This window comes from Pan paniscus, chromosome 19, assembly GCF_029289425.2.
Source record: "Pan paniscus chromosome 19, NHGRI_mPanPan1-v2.0_pri, whole genome shotgun sequence".
In the NCBI taxonomy this organism is placed as follows: domain Eukaryota; kingdom Metazoa; phylum Chordata; class Mammalia; order Primates; family Hominidae; genus Pan; species Pan paniscus.
The window spans coordinates 34,778,753-34,796,197 of NC_073268.2; the positions used below are offsets into that span (position 1 = coordinate 34,778,753).

The 17,445-nt window shown below is 41.3% G+C and overlaps 1 protein-coding gene across 9 annotated transcripts in view; it reads left to right on the forward strand.

Moving 5' to 3' along the window:
* Positions 1-17,445, forward strand: part of SSH2 (slingshot protein phosphatase 2) — a 303,596-nt gene that overhangs the window by 251,960 nt on the left and 34,191 nt on the right. For 7 of the 9 annotated variants that reach the window (XM_003812708.5, XM_034942143.3, XM_003812707.6 and 4 more), the window contains 4 exons: positions 434-499; positions 5,203-5,397; positions 10,107-10,200; positions 10,335-10,463. In XM_003812708.5, coding sequence (XP_003812756.4) covers positions 434-499; positions 5,203-5,397; positions 10,107-10,200; positions 10,335-10,463 — 484 coding nt within the window. The other 2 variants (XM_008965166.3, XM_008965165.5) reach the window with 1 other exon arrangement.

Consider the following 17,445-nt stretch of genomic DNA (forward strand, 5'->3'; position numbering starts at 1 on the left):
ACCCCTTTCCTGTGCCAGTGCCTTCCAGTGACCCCACCCCCACCCTACCTCCTAATGTTTTTAGAATGTGTCCCCAAGAGACCAAGATGTTTGCTCCAGTTTATAAAACCAGGGTCAGGTTTGCTAAGAACCCACAAGACTTCCAAATAGAAATATACAGAACAGTTTGTCCATAGCTACAGCTGGGAAACTGTATTGAATTCTCTAACTCCAATATAGGAATCCATTCATTTTGCCTGGTAGATGAAGTCAGACAATTTGTCAAAGCTTTTTGGTCAAGTCTTACACTCTAGTTAAAACTTCTACGTGAAATGCCTGATGATTCCCTCTATGGAGCCAGTTGTTTTTAGCCTGGGATACATCCATGAAAACTCACAATTCAAATAACCTACCCTAATTTGTGGATTTTTGTCTTGTTCTCATTTGTCCTTAGTGGGTTCAGTGTATCGACGGATAACAGAGTTCACATATTCAAACCTGTATCTGTGCAGGCAATGTGGTAAGATGACTTTTACTATCTCTACAAAAGTGTTTTAATGTTATTGGAGGAATATTTTGTAAGAAATGTTTGAAATGGTACAATTTGCTATGAAAATGCTAAATGATCTGTTTGTATAACCATCGTAGTTAAAGATGACCTAGAAATGCAATATTCAAATTGTTGCAATTGGAAGGCCTTGAGTATTGGTGAACAAGTGAAATTCAGAGGAATTCAGAGGTGTTATTCTTAGGCTCTGGCAGAGACTTAACGGTTTAGATAAGCCAGTTGATACCGAGTTTTATTAGGGACATATTGACTAAGTTAGTTAGTGGACTAAGAGCCAAATCTAGAACATCACGTTGCTATGCATTAGCTATTTCTTTTTTTTTTTTTTTTTTTTTTTTTGGGACGAAGCCTCACTCTGTTGCCCAGGCTGGAGTGCAGTGGCGCGATCTCGGCTCACTGCAACCTCCGCCTCCCGGGTTCAGGCGATTCTCCTGCGTCAGCCTCCTGAGTAGCTGGGACTACAGGCATGTGCCACCACGCCTGGCTAATTTTTTTGTATTTTTTAGTAGAGACAGGGTTTCACCATATTGGCTGGGCTGGTCTTGAACTCCTGACCCCGCCTTGGCCTCCCAAAGTGCTGGGATTACAGGCGTAGCCACTGCGCCTGGCCTGCATTAGCTATTTCCTAAGGTAACCAGGGATAGCATTCGTTACTTTATGGATAAATAAATTCCATTTAAACTGCTGGTGGCTATTTGCATAATGCAAATAAAGCCTAGAGAAAACATTATACTTGCTAATAACCATCAGCTGGCATATGGACATTTCAGGGCTATTTACTACATGCCAGATGCTTTGCATGGATTATATTTAATCATCATACCAAGCCCCCAAAATAATATTATTAGCCCCTTATTATGGGTGAGAAAACATGCTTTGGATGGGTTACATAACTGCCCTGAGAGTATTTCTTACATTTAGACAGGATAGATCTCTCTCTCTCTCTCATATCTCTCTCTCTCTCTCTTTTAAAGGGACAGGGTCTCCCTCTGTTGCCCAGGCTGGAGTGCAGTGGTGCAATCATAGCTTATGGCAGCCTCCAACTCCTGGGCTCGAGTGTTCTTCCTACCTCAGCCTCCTAAGCAGCTGTGACTACAGGCATGTGCCACTACACCTGGCTAATTTTTTTTTAATTTTTTTTGTGGAGACGGGGGTCTCTCTGTGTTGCCCAGGCTGGTCTTGAACTCCTGGCCTCAAGCAATCCTCCTGCCTTGGCGTCCCAAAGTGCTGAGATTGCAGGTGTGAGCCACTGCACCTGGCCTCTTATTCTCTTATTTTAGATTATCTAGAAAATTATCTAATACAACCAGAGAATGATGTGACTAAGATTCAGAATCCATTCCCCAGTCAGGGATTTGAATTTCAGTTTCCTATTCAGCTTCCTGTTAGGTAGTAGAAGTCCCCATGGGGAGCGGAATGGATAGAATGCAAGCAAAACAAGAAATAAAAGAGCCTGAAAAAGACCCCAGGGAGATAATCTACCCCTGAAAACAGAATTGATAGGATGGAGGTGGGTGGAGTCCAAAGACTCACTGAAAAATTAAGTCTTATCATTTCCTGCAGTGATTGAGATAGGACAGTTTCAGGTCATGTGTTTAGACCAGATTTTTAGAGTTAGGGCATATTTTGCAGGTAAGTTTCTCATGGAAAACAGGAAATTTATGACCCCCTTTGACTAAGGCTCAGTTAAAGACAATTGACTTATCTATTCCTAAGTAACAAGTAAAACCAAACAGCAGTAACAACGATAAATGACAGCATTTTCAGGTATATTTTGGGGAATAGTACAGAGCAGTCTTAATTCAAGTAATAACCTTAAATCAAGCTTTGATGTTCTAAAGCAAGCTTGTCCAACCCGTGGCCCATAGGCCACATGCAGCCCAGGATGGCTTTGCATGCGGCCCAACACAAATTCATAAAACTTTCCTAAAATTCTAATCCAAATTCATAAAACTTTCCTAAAATATGATGAGTTTTTTTTGCATTTTTTTTTTAAGCTCATCAGCTATCATTACGGTATTTTGTGTGTGGCCCAAGACAGTTCTTCCAATGTGGCCCAGGGAAGCCAAAAAATTGGACACCCCTGTAAAAGTAAATTGACTGGTCCTAGCTCTTATTGCAAAATAAACTTTTCTTGATATACCTTATGGGGAGTAGTGAGTTGAAGTCACAGGGGGAAAAAAATAGATGATGTGTGGATCAAAGCAACATTTAGACCAGGTGTTTCCTTCACAGGAAGATAGTTACTGCAGCCTCCCACTCTGATGCAGCTGGAGTATCTGAGGTGGCTAGGCCTTGAGTGTATTTTAGGACCGTTGCACCAGACTCTGTGGCATATGCTTTTGGAGCATGTGTTTCCTAGATGAAGAAACATGCATTAGGCATCCTGTAAGTTACACTAAGCTGGCTCTTACCTTTGAATCTGTGTAATGAAACTGAAATTCTCAGATTATTCTCTTGAGACTTTGGCTTACTTTGAATAATATAAAGCATTTTTAAAAGACTCTGCAACTTTGTTTTTAAGGAAAAATGTGTTTTCCTAATAAAAATGGACTGACACATTTTCCTCTGATTAAATTGGTTTAAATTTGTTTTCTTAATTTACATTGTATAGGGTTGACAGGGGTTCAAGAAACAAACACTGTGATGTACTATTGGTGGAAGAATGAACTGGAGCAGCCTTTCTGGAGAGTGATTTGCCAATATGCCTTATCATTTTGCATGATCTTTGTCCTAGTAACTCTATTTCTATGGATTTACTCTAAGTTTGTAAACATGGATGTGTGCAAAGATTTTAGCTCTAAGAATGTTTGTCAGTGTTCTAATAATAGCAAAAAATAAAAAACAAATGATTGAAAAATAGAATTAGTAAATTATGGTACATCTATATCATTAAATATTATGCAACCATTAAAAATGATCCAGTTGAAAAATATTTGACATGGAAAGATGTTGATGATAGGCTGTAAAGCAAAAGAGCAAGTTATAGATGATATGGAGAATATGGTCATATCTTTGTTTATTATACATCTATGCATAGCCAAAAAGACTGGAAAGATCTATGCTAAAACCTTAACAGTGGTTATTTCAGGGTGGTAGGATTACAAGATATTTCTGCCTTTTCTCTGAGGTCCCTAATTTTCTAAAGTAGGCATGGATCACTTTTGCTATGAGGGAAACAAAAATACTTTTTTTTTTTTTTTTTTTTTTTTTGAGATTGTGTCTCACTCTGTCACCCAGGCTGGAGTGCAGTGGCACCATCTCAGCTAACTACAGCCTCTGTCTCCCGGGTTCAAGCGATTCTCCCTCCTCAGCCTCCCGAGTACCTAGGACTACAGGCATATGCCACCGTTCCCAGCTAATCCTTGTATTTTTAGTAGAGATGGGGTTTCACCATGTTGGTTAGGCTGATCTCGATCTCCTGACCTCAAGTGATCCACCCACCTTGGCCTCCCAAAGTGCTAGGATTACAGGCGTGAGCCACCGTGCCTGGCCATAATGTCTTTTTTTTTTAGGGAGACATTAGTTTATAGCTAATGACATTTCACTCAACAAATACTAATTGAGCTCCACTTGTGAACTAGGTATTCTTTTAGTCACTTGGGTAAACAAAATGTAGAAAAGTTCTTGCTCTTGTATAACTTCCTAGTATTTCTAGCTTAAGCTTTTCCCACATATATAATGAAAAACATACTTTTCTATTTGTTTACTCTTCTTGGGTTCCTGAGTTCAGACAGAGCCAGAAGTTTTAATTAGTCTCAGAATTACCAGAGCTAGGCCAGGCACGGTGGCTCACACCTGTAATCCCAGCATTTTTGGAGGCCAAGACAGGCAGATGTCTTGAGGCCAGGAGTTTGAGACCAGCCTGACCAACATGGCAAAAACCCGTCTCGACTAAAAATACAAAAATCAGCCCGGTGTAGTGGCATGCACCTGTAATCCCAGCTACTACTCGGGAGGCTGAGGCATGAGAGTCACTTGAACCCAGGAGGTGGAGGTTGCAGTGAGCAGAGATCACACCACTGCACTCCAGCCTCTGTGACAGAGTGAGTCACTGTCTCAACAAAAAAGAATAACCAGATCTGTTCTTAGAAAGTAGCTCATGGATTTAAAGAGACTAGGAGACTAAGGCAGCAGGAATAATAAGTATCATTAGATCAACATTTCCTGGACATTAAAGGACATGTCCTCAAGGCTTAGGGACATCTATCTATGTGATCTTTGTGAAGCCTGTTAAGAATTACAGAAAATATATGCTGTAACATCCTGTGCTGAGGGAAACAAATCTTTATATGGCAAATTATTCAGATCTTTAGTTTTCTAATGATACGGCAGTCACTGCATGGTCCCAACTATAGGATCATGTGCTCCGTAGGTACCTGGACCTATTTTTCACTGGTGAGTTGTCAGCTGTCCTTCCCCGCCTTCTCCCTACCTTAATGATGCATCATATCTTTCAGCAAATGTCTTGTCCATTGCTGTGGATAGATAATATGGTATAATCAGAATTGGAGAATCTTGACTTTCAAGGAGTAAAGATTGTCCAGAGGACAAATTCTATAGAATTTAAAAATTAGAAGAGTTTGGAGTACACAGGTTATTGGCCTTTGGCACCCCACAGTTCTATGGTGCTCATTTCCCAGCATGTCTTTCAGGTCTGCACTACAGAGCTTACACAAGGCTTGTGAAGTCGCCAGAGCGCATAACTACTACCCAGGCAGCCTATTTCTCACTTGGGTGAGTTATTATGAGAGCCATATCAACTCTGATCAATCCTCAGTCAATGAATGGAATGCAATGCAAGATGTACAGTCCCACCGGCCCGACTCTCCAGCTCTCTTCACCGACATGTAAGTCAGTTTGCTAAGGATTATGGAAGTTCTCTCCATTATGTCCTGAGGAGTCATAAGAAGCATGTTCCTCCCTAATCTTTTCTCTTGGGGAGTTAATCTTACCTAGGAATATTAGTCATTGTGAATAGCACGTGTCTGCCACATATGAAGAATCCTATTCTTGCTGTTGCCTGCAAAGGCCTGAGAAGCTTCACCCCAAGGCACAATAGAGTCTCCATAGTCAAAAACTGCAATACGATAAAATTTCATTATTCAGATTCCATTAATTTGAAATTTGAGTTTAAAGGAGTTGGGCTGAAGTTTGAGTTTGCATTATCTGAAAGAATCATTTTAGTAAGCATATTAGTGATATAAAGAAGCTTTCAAAGTCATGTTTGTAATACTTAAGAAAACAAGATGTTTCCAGTCAACTTAAAAGAATGCCTAACTAATAAGCTAAATTTTTTTTTTTAAGAGACAGTATCTCACTCTGTCACCCAGGCTGGAGTGCAGTGGCACAATCATAGCTCACTGCAGCCTCAAACTCCTGGGTGAAGTGATCCTCTCACTTCAGCCCGCAAAGTACCTAGGACTACAGGCATGTGCCACCACACCTGGCTAATTTTTAAATTTTTATTTTTTTAGAGATAGGGTCTCACTATGTTGCCCAGGCTGGTCTTAAACTCCTGGCCTCAGTCCTCCTGCCTAGGCCTACCAAAGTGCTGGGATTACAAGTGTGAGCCACTACGCCCAGCCTGCTAATTTTTAACTTAAAAAAAAAATTTTTAAATATTTTATCATTCAGATGTCATTCTGCTCTACCTTTGCCTTGTTAAGTCCTTGTCAGTACAATTTAATTAAATCTCCCTAGTGTACTGTGAGTTAGATAAAGGCCTAAGGTAAAGCTGATGTTTATTTCCTTTTTAGGTCTATGTGTTGAAACTTCTGTGACTATTTTGGAAATTTTTTTACACTTAGTGCCTGCTTTGTAAATTCGTCATGATGTTTCTTTTGCTCTAATTTGATCTTTCTGCACTTCCAAGGTATTCTACAGCAGGGAAAGAAGAGTAGCTAGTTACTGTCTGACCTTCAGGATTCTCCTTTAGATTCCTAAAGTCATGCCAAAACAGTTCATGGTTTTTGGGTTTTTTTTAACAGAATAATTTATTTTATTTTAGTTTTTGAGACCAAGTCTCGCTTTGTCGCCCAGGCTGGAATGCCGTGGCATGATCTTGGCTTACTACAATCTCTGCCTCCCGGGTTCAAGCAATTCTCCTGCCTCAGCCTCCCGAGTAGCTGGGATTACAGGCGCATGCCACCACGGCCAGCTAATTTTTGTAGTTTTAGTAGTGACAGGGTTTCACCGTGTTGACCAGGCTGGTCTCTGCCTGCCTCGGCCTCCCAAAGTGCTGGGATTACAGGCGTAGCCACCACACCTGCCCTAAAAAATGCTCTTTACTAGAAAAGGTGGACTTTCCAAAAATTGTATGAAAGGAACAGTCAAAAAAGCAGTGGAATCTTTTTTTGCACAGGATGTTTTTGCTGCTAGGACCTTCTTTTTAGTAGCCTTGGTCTTTTCAAGATCTCACAGTAATTGAAAAGATAAAGGTTCATGGGAAATGTTACTGGTGATTTCATGCTTTACAGCTGGATGATGGGTTTCAGAGAAATGGATGTCTCATCTAGCTCAGAAAAGCACATTCTAAACCAGACTTAGATGAGAGAGAGGTAACTTTTCTTCCCATTTTTCCCATATTTTATTAGAGACAGTCGGGCGTGGTGGCTCATGCCTGTAATCTCAGCACTTTGGGAGGCCAAGGCAGGTAGATCACCTGAGGTCAGGAGTTCGAGACCAGCCTGGCCAACATGGTGAAACCCCGTCTCTACTAAAAATAGAAAAATTAGCCAGGCATGGTGGCAGGCACCTGTAATCCCAGCTACTCAGGAGGCTGAGGCAGGAGAACCACTTGAATCCAAGAGGTGGAGGTTGCAGTGAGCCGAGATCACACCACTGCACTCCAGCCTGGGCGACAGAGGGAGACTCAGTCTCAAAAAAAAAAAAAAAAAAGATTTTATTAGAGAAGATTTTGATACTACACAACAAACAAGAAGAGAGGAAGAAAGATATTGCTCTTACTCTCTTTACATCCCTAAGCAAAAAACATAAAGGCAGTCCCTGGCAAATGATAGAGGCTTATTAACTGTTAGTTCTTAGTATGTATAATAATAACCCTAATTTTGAGATATATTTTAGGAACTTCTGTCTGTTTACGGAAAAAGAATACATGAAAGCTGTAGGCCAGAGTGTTAATAATTATCTCTGGGTAGAGGGATTTTCAGTGGTTTTTATTTACTTTATATTTTTATGTATTTTCCAAATTTTTCTCCAACGAAATTGAGGAGGAAAAAGCAGATTTGTGTGTTGTAATGCTTTTTCCATTCCTCCTCCTCCCTAAACTGACTAGAAAAGCTTATAAAACAAAGCTGAGAATACAGGGAGAATGTGTGCCAAAATGGACTGAAATACTCTGCTGTGAATAATTTATATTTTGAAATCCAAGGAAAGGAGGAAGAAGGGAATATACATATATGGGATACACATCTGGTGTTATGCCCAGCACTTCATACATGTTGTTTAATCCTTATAAGAATATTATGAGACAGGTATTATTGCTCTACTCTTTTTTTCTTTTTTTTTTTGAGACGGAGTCTCACTGTTGTCGGCCCAGGCTGGAGTGCAATGGCACTGTCTCGGCTCACTGCAACCTCCACCTCCCGGGCTCCAGCAATTCTCCTGCCTCAGCCTCCCAAGTAGCTAAGATTACAGGCACCCACCACCATGCCCGGCCAATTTTTGTATTTTTAGTAGAGACGGGGTTTCACCATGTTGGCTAGGCTGGTCTCGAACTCTTAACCTCAGGTGATCCACCTGCCTCAGCCTCCCAAAGTGCTGGGATTATAGGTGTGAGCCACCACACCCGGCCTGCTCGACTCATTTTATAGAAAAGGAAACAGAGGCTCAGGGAAGAGAAGGAACTTGTTAGAAGTCACACCACCAATAGCAGGGCTGGGATTAAAACCTAGGTCTTTCTACTCCCCAACCACTCTGCCTCAAACACTTGTGAGGGATTGAGGGAAAAATTGCTTAGGAACTAGGGAATCTGACCCATGAACACAGGTACTAAAATTTGTTTTTACCTTTTTGTTTTTCCTTGAGACAGAGTCTTGCTCCGTTACCCAGGCTGGAGTGCAGTGGTACAATCAGGGCTCACTGCAGCCTCCACCTCTGGGGCTCAAGCAGTCCTCCCACCTCAGCCTCCCAAGTAGCTGTGGGACTACAGCTGTGTGTCACTATGCCTGGCTAATTTTTTATTTTTATTTTTTGTAGATACGGGGTTTTGCCAATTGCCTGGGCTAGTCTCAAACTCTTAAGCTCAAGCAGTCCACCCACCTCGGCCTCCCAAAGTGCTGGGATTACATGCATTAACCACTGTGCCTGGCCCAATATTTATTTTTAATGGAAGACTGAAATTATACATTTATTTTCTACCATTAGCTATGTCTAGGACAAATAAAGCATGGATAAGAATTTTAATCCTAGTTAAGACAGGAATACCTTGGCTGGTTGAAGAGAAACAGCTCAGGTATTAGCTGTATTCTGTAGGGTTCATGAGAAATTAAGAGTCCAAGTGGTGGGAAGCCCCAAGGTTGTGGGGTTGGAGCATCCATCTTTGGAGATTACCAAAGCTATTTTTGCAACCAGTGATAAGGCTGTAGGCAGCAAGGGCAGGCAGGATGCCTGAAAGCTTAGTCCATTTTCATCTCCAAATAAGGAGGTGCAGAGCCAGATACCTTTCTTGAGTAGGTGGTGGGAGTTGGGGAGGAGATGAAACAAAGTACTCTCTGTCAACCTCATTCAAATTCTGCATAATCTGAAATAATGCTTTAGAGGAGGAGTACCCAGTTACATTGAACCACTACCTTTCTAATAATTGGAGAGTCAGCTACCTAGTTTGATTTCATATTAAAGTTCCAAGGGTGATTTTATTTTTAAGAGAGTCAGAAGACTAAAGGAAGTGACATAATCCTTCAGGTAGAGCATTAGGCTAGGCTGGGCGTTGTAATTCTCCTGCCCCAGCGTGGTTATCAGCATGTCATTTAGCTTTTCAGTTGTTTGTTTCCTCTCCCTATAGAAAAGGATAAGTGTTTCACAGAGATATTGTGAGAGTTGTCATTAAAAGGAAAGCATTCTGGATGGAAGGGCTCTTAAGTCAGCAGTCCCCAGCCTTTTTGGCACCAGAGACCAGTTTCCACAGACGGAGCAGTGGAGTGGGGAGGGTTTCATGATGAAACTGTTTCACCTCAGATCATCAGGCGTTAGTTAGCTTCTCATAAGGAGCACACAACCTTGATCCCTCACATGTGCAGTTCACAATAGGGTTTGCGCTCCTATGAGAATCTAATGCTGCCACTGATCTGACAGGAGGCAGAGTTCAGGCAGTAATGCTTGCCCGCTGCTCACCTCCTGTTCTGCTGCCCGGCTTCTAACAGGCCACTGACCGGTACTCACTGGGGACCCACGCTCTAAGTTGTTGATCTCTAGAACCGATTTTGGAAGAGGATTTGCCTTATTGAAGAAGACAGGATCATTCTTCTTTCTTTCCCATTTAAGAATAATCGTTATTAAGAATATCGTTTAAGAATAATCGTTATTTCTCTCTTCTCAGACCTACTGAACGTGAACGAACAGAAAGGCTAATTAAAACCAAATTAAGGGAGATCATGATGCAGAAGGATTTGGAGAATATTACATCCAAAGAGGTAAGAGACCTTGAGTCCTTGTTTGTTCCAAGGCTAGCAGTGGGATAACAGTAGGTGTGGGGCTGGAAATAGTGCATGGTTGAAAGTACAGAGGGACTTTAAGAGATGGGTCCAATATATCATCTTTGTTTCAGATAAGAACAGAGTTGGAAATGCAAATGGTGTGCAACTTGCGGGAATTCAAGGAATTTATAGACAATGAAATGATAGTGATCCTTGGTCAAATGGATAGCCCTACACAGATATTTGAGCATGTGTTCCTGGTAAGTTTTAAAGCCACTTTAAGTGGTGTGCTAACGCTAGCCCATATGGACTCATGGGCAGGGGTAATTATTAAATTTTATTATACATAAATAAAATGTAACTTACTTTAAAGACAAAAGTGATAAGTACTCAAACCTCATCACTTCCTAATTATTTTATTACTTTTTGTGTGTGTGTGCATGTGTGTGACAGTCTCGCTCTGTCGCCCAGGCTGGAGTGCGGTGGCATGATCTCGTCTCACTACAATCTCTGCCTCCCGGGTTCAAGCAATTCTCCTGCCTCAGCCTCCCGAGTAGCTGGGACTACAGGTGCATACCACCACACCCAGCTAATTTTTGTATTTTTAGTAGAGACGGGGTTTTGCCATGTTGGCCACGTTGGTCTTGAACTCCTGACCTCAGGTGATCTGCCCGCCTTGGCCTCTCAAAGTGCTGGGATTATAAGCATGAGCCACCATGCCTGGCCCTCATTTTTAATTTTATTTTTATTTTTATTTTTATTTTTGAAACAGGGTCTCGCTCTGTTGCCCAGCCTGGAGTGTAGTGGCACAGTCTCAGCTCAGTGCAACCTCAGCCTCGCAGGCTCAAGTGATTCTCCCTTCTCAGCCTCCTGAGTAGCTGGGACCACAAGCGTGTGCCACCAGCCCCCAGCTAATTTTTGTATTTTTTGTGGAGATGGGGTTTTACCATGTTGCCCAGGCAGGTCTTGAACTCCTGAGCTCAAGCAGTCCACTCACCTAGTCCTTCCCAAAGTGCTGGGATTACAGGCATGAGCCATCGCACCTGGCCCCAAATTACCGGCATGAGCCATCGCGCCTGGCGCCAAATAGGATGATCCTTTAAGGTCACTCTCAAATCTGCCAAATGTGTCTAGGTTCTGATATATCTGAGCAGAGCTGGTGGGAGCTACTATATAACTGAGAGACAAGAGACTACTGGACTTTCAAACATATGAAACCTTGTAGCTACACTTTGAGTCCCTACTTTTATGATTACCAAAAAATTGGTGACTAAAAATTGTTCTTCATGGTTCCTGAACATTTAGTGACCTTTTGTAATTAGCCCAAGGAGACCTCTCTGACAGGTAGATTTTGAAAGCTTCTAAAGTCTATTTTTCTCTCAAGTGTTAGAGTTTTAGTTCTTATCTGTACATGTAGTGGGAACAAAGTTAACAAGAATAATTAAAATCAATGGAGAATGCCAAAACCTCATTTTGTGTCCACTTCCCACACACTTTCACCAAAAATGCTTACAAGGAAGTAAATCAGTTGGTTTGAATTTCACTTCCTTTCTCTTCTTGAGGACGTTTATGAACTGTGAAATGATTAGAAGCTGGGAAACAGAAGAGAAGGAGAATGAATGCTCAGGAACTGACTAAACTGGATCCACCTCACTCTGAATATTCAAGAGTTTATTTCATGAGGCACTCAGACTATGCCTTTGAAGGCTTGTGCCCTGAAATAAGTTGTTGACACTCTAGGATATATGTGTCTAGAGTGATTCATAGTGGTATATTAGCTATGAAATTACTCATGAAAAGCTGTGAGCTGGGAGGGGGACTTCTTTTTCATTACTTTAACTGACCAGTATGTGTTGGCATTTCTGGTTGTAGATCATACTGCAAAACTGTCATTGGCTTTTCCATTTGCAAGACACCTGGCTTTGTTGTCTCTTATGTATACTTCCACAAGGATTCAGATATATCCTGCTCTTGTATTATTGGAAAGAATCTTTGTGTTATCTATAGAAAACTTGTGAGTCACTCATTCTATGGGGCCCTCCCAACTGTTTCCCTGAGACTAATTTTTATGAAGGACAAATATCTGTAGTCAAAAGGAGCTCATGTGACTGAAGCTGCAAACTTGAGAGTCAAGTTTCCCATTGAGCTTGACTTTTAACACGTAAAAGAATATAGACATGATAAATATGAAATACAGTCAGTTTCTGACTGATCAACCTGTTTTATTTCATGCATGCTTCCCTGTGTCTCTGGTGCCACCCACTCAAGAACTACTCCTCAAATGGTATATTTTAGGCCATGCAAGCAAATTTTAATAGTATTGTAAGCAGAAAAAACAATCTAATTTCCCCAAAATTACATTTCCCTAATCAACTACAAATGCATGTGAGCATTTGTGCCAGTAGATTAATACCATGATTTCATTATTGTCAGGTGTAATCTTCTGTCTTGAGTTTTTTTCTTATTAAAAAAATAATTCTGGCCAGGTGTGGTGGCTCACACCTATAATCCCAGCACTTGGGGTGGCCAAAGCAGGAGAATCACCTGAGCCTGGGAGTTTGAGGCTGCGGTGAGCCATGATCATGCCACTGCACTCCACCCTGAGCAACAAAGAGAGAGCCTGTCTAAAAATAATGATAATCCATGTTCATTTTAAAAAATTTTAGAAGACAACAGATTATCATATTTATTTAATCATCAAGACTGATAATCACCATCATCTTTTATTATATAATATTGCCTTCCAATCTTTTTTTTTTTTTTTTTGGAGACGGAGTCTCGCTCTGTTGCCCAGGCTGGAGTGCAATGGCATGATCTCAGCTCACTGCAACCTCCGCCTCCCAGGTTCACACGATTCACCTGCCTCAGCCTCCCAAGTAGCTGGGATTAAAGGCACACACTACCACGCCTGGCTAATTTTTTGTGTTTTTAGTAGAGACGGGATTTCATTATGTCGGCCAGACTGGCCTTGAACTCCTGATCCTCCCGCCTCAGCCTCCCAAAGTGCCGAGATTACAGGCATGAGCCATCGCGCCCAGCCCCAATCTTTTTTACTTTTATTTATAGATGTACATATATATTTTTGTGTATACACACACAGATATGATACATTGTCTTTATTTTTTTAAAGAGTAGTTTTAGGTTCACAGCAAAATTGAGCAAAAGGTATAGAGATTTCCCATATACAACTTATCCCAACACATGCATAGTTTCCCCCATTGTCAACATCCTCCACCAGAGTGGAGTGTAACAAATGAGTGTAACATTTGTTACAGCACATTATTCTACATTGGCACATCATTGTATACTAAAGTCCATAGTTTACAATAGGGTCCACTCTTGGTGTTGTACGTTATATGGATTTGGACAAATTTGTTGTCTGTATTCACTATTAGAGTATCACATAGAAGTTTTTACTTTTTAAATACACATCTGTGTACTTGTTTTGCACATCAGCATTGTGTATATATGTACATATTTTTGAACAAAGGAAAATCTCTTCAGCTTCAGGTATAATTCTGTATTCTAGAAAATGGACATTTTCTTTCTATTGTGAATATTTATTTGGGGGAAAAAAAAACTTCAAAATTGAGGATCTCTGTAATTTAAATCCTACTTAACAAAGTAAATGCATGAACAGGTTGTCTAAACATCTTATTATACTTGTTCCTTGGTGGCTTCCTCCCTTTGTTTACACTGCCATATCCCATGTCCAACTCCCTATCTCTTCTCCATTGAGTCTTTGCCTTGCTGGCTTTCCTAGCAGTTGACACGGAAAAAGAGGCATTCTAGCTGCAAGTGGTGGTGTTGATTTTCTGCAGAGTCATCTCATCTTGTGCATAGCTGCCATGCCTGGAGCTCAACCAGATTGAGTAAAGAGAGGCAACAGGATTTCTCCTTCCCTTTGGAAGAATGCTCAGTTCTGCAGTGTACTGCACAGAGATCTGTTTATTAGGGAAAGTATCCAGCTGGTATGGAGTGGGAAAGTGTAGATTATAGCTTAAATAAAAGCTGCATTGAGAAGAGAGAATTGATTGGTGGGAAGCCAGGGTGTTTCTAGAAAAAGAGATTCTACACCCTTACAAGCATATCACTTCTCTGAGCTGGAAGCCTTTGCCCAACTAAGTTTCAGTATCATCAGCTCTCCTGGAGGCTGTCCGATTTGGCTGAGAAAAAGCTAGATGTTGATAGAGACCCTTTGCAGAAAAGCAGGCAAACAAGTATATTGGACACATAACCAGTAATTTTGCTCATGAATTTGAAAAATAGAACTTTTACTGCTGATTATCTTTTTCAAGATTTGACATTACAAGATTTGACATCTTTTGGGAAAGTGTTTCCTTTTCATAAAAAAATTCAGCCTAGGGAGAGGATCAGGAAAAAATAGCTAATGAGTACTAGGCTTAATACCTGGGTGATGAAATAATCTGTACAACAAACCCCCATGACACAAGTTTACCTATGTAACAAACCTGCATATGTACCCCTGAACTTAAAAGTTAAAAAAAAATCCTCAAATTGGTTACTTTTAATGTAGATGAAGAGAAACAGAGGGTGTGTAAATAGGTGAGACAGTAATACAAAGGATTATTTTATCACATTCATGATTTTTGTCCCTGAATGTGATAAATTCAGGAGGTGTGGCATAAATTTCTCTTAGAAGGAAAAGTTAATAAACAGCTTATGCCTGGTTGCCACAGTAATGTGACTTACAGTATTGAGGCTATAGGAATGATATGATAAAATACGGACAGAGATACCAGTCCTTGGATATTATGTCAAGTTATATTTATCTTAGCAGAACTCCCACAGTACAGTCCTTGTTTGCTATAAATATGCTGTCGTCTTCTATTTTCCTTGGACAGTTGGACTCCAGCAAGGCTATTTCCTGAGGATAGCATGAAAAGAAATCAGTTACTTGGGTCTTTGGGCCAGCGTACCGTGCAAGGGAACCAGAGTAAAAGATGGAAATGAACTTACTTTAAAATGTATTATAGTCCAAAGGTTTCATTTTACACTTCAGTAAAATTAGAATATGCTTTGCATAATTACATAGGACATAATGGAAACCCTGGTAGAATTACGTCACCATAAGCCTATGAAGCATGGGGCGGGGGGGAAATTGGGTCTGCGAAGGGCCCCGGAAGTCTAATATACATGGCATTTGTATTGAGGACAGAAAAGTAATTATACCAAGTGGTCTCTAGGTCTTTCAAACTGAACCTGAAGCAGCCCTAAGTGTAGCCCAAGTCCCTTTGTATGGGCTTCAGTGAGTCAGTAACCAGTGCCTTTAATTTATTTGCCAATGGATAGGTATCACTTCACATTGTCAGGTTGAACTCTCTCTGGACAGGTAGATGAAAACTAGGGACTTTATCCATCGCGTCAATGTTATTTTCATCTAACTGGACAGAGTTCCACGAAGGATTTAGATTTCTAAATTAAGAAGTGAGGTGGTCACATTTCGCTGGCTCCGGTTTAACTTCTCAGCCCCTATTGTTTGGCATCTGTCTCCTTGAAGTCCTTTGTAGTTCTTGGCTATTTCTTTGGTGCAGAAGCTTTTTTCTAAGGTTGAGCAGAACCTTCAGAGCCTCCCATATTTTTTTAAAACAAGCCAGCAGGGCTCTTGCCTGTACATCACCACTGACCTTTTCCTAAATGGAACTTCAGCACAGTGTCCTTGAGCTTTCCCAGTTCAACGGCCAGATTACAGATCACCTGTAATATGATAGTACTTACACAACACTTAACAATTTTCACAGTGCTTCATTTACTGGTCACATTTGATCTTCCAATTAACAAACATTTGTCTATCCTCTTTATTGTGTGAGGTATGAGACTAGGTATTTGTACAGTCTGATCTAATTCTAGAAGGAGAGCATGATGAGCCATATCAGATAGATACTCAGAGAAGGCCAATGGAATAAGGATACAGTGGTGATAAGACAATTAGGAGAGGTCATTAGTAACATCAGCAAGAGTGATGAGGGCAGAGGCCCAAGTGCTATGGATGAGATACGTGGGAAATGAGGAAATAGAGAAAATGAGTATTTGCTTTTCTTTTCTTTTTTTTTTTTTTTTTTTTTTTGAGATGGAGTTTCACTCTTTTTGCCCAGGCTGGAGTGCAATGGTGCTATCTCGGCTCACTGCAACCTCTGCCTCTTGGGTTCAAGTGATTCTCATACCTCAGCCTCCCAAGTAGCTGGGATTACAGGCACGCACCACCATACCAGGCTAATTTTTGTATTTTTAGTAAAGTTGGGGTTTCACCATGTTGGCCAGGCTGGTCTCAAACTCCTGACCTCAGGTGATCTGCCCACCTCAGCCTCCCAAAGTGCTAGGACTACAGGCATGAGCCACTGCACCCATCCAGAAAGTGAGTATTTGACTTTATTTCTATGAAGTCATGAAGGAAAGGGAGAAAGGACAGAGTCTGCAGGAGGATTTATGAGAGAGAGAGGGGTTTTCCATTTTAATATGGGAAAAACTTTGCATGTATAATTTGAGGGAAATGTACCCATTAAATATATACTACTGGGGTGGGAAGGGGTTTTCATTTTACAGATAAAGACAGAGAAGTTGGCCAGGCACAGTGGCTCATGCCTGTAATCCCAACACTTTGGGAGGCTGAAGCAGGCAGATCACAAGGTCAAGAGATGGACACCATCCTAGCCAACATGGTGAAACTCCGTCTCTACTAAAAATACAAAAATTAGCTGAGTGTGGTGGCGCACACCTGTAGTCCCAGCTACTCGGGAGGCTGAGGCAGGAGAATCGCTTGAACCTGGGAGGCAGAGGTTGCGGTGAGCTGAGATTGCACCACTGCACTCCAGCCTGGCGACAGAGCGAGACTGCAATCTAAAAAAAAAAAAAAAAGGAGAGGTTAGGCAGTTGTCCCTAATGTCCCCACCCACAGTAGGAAGGGCAGTCAGAACTTGAACCTAAGTCTTCTAATGCTAAATTCCATTAATGCCTCTAATTCTGAAAGAGTAAACTCTTATTATAAAATGTCTGCCCTGACCAGGCGTGGTGGCTCACGCCTGTAATCCCAGCACTTTGGGAGGCCAAGGCAGGCAGATCACGATGGTCAGGAGATTGAGACCATCCTGGCCAACTTGGTGAAACCCATCTCTACTAAAAATACAAAAATTAGCTGGGTATGATGGTGCGTGCCTGTAATCCCAGCTACTCGGGAGGCTGAGGCAGAAGAATCACTTGAACCCAGGAGGCGGAGATTGCAGT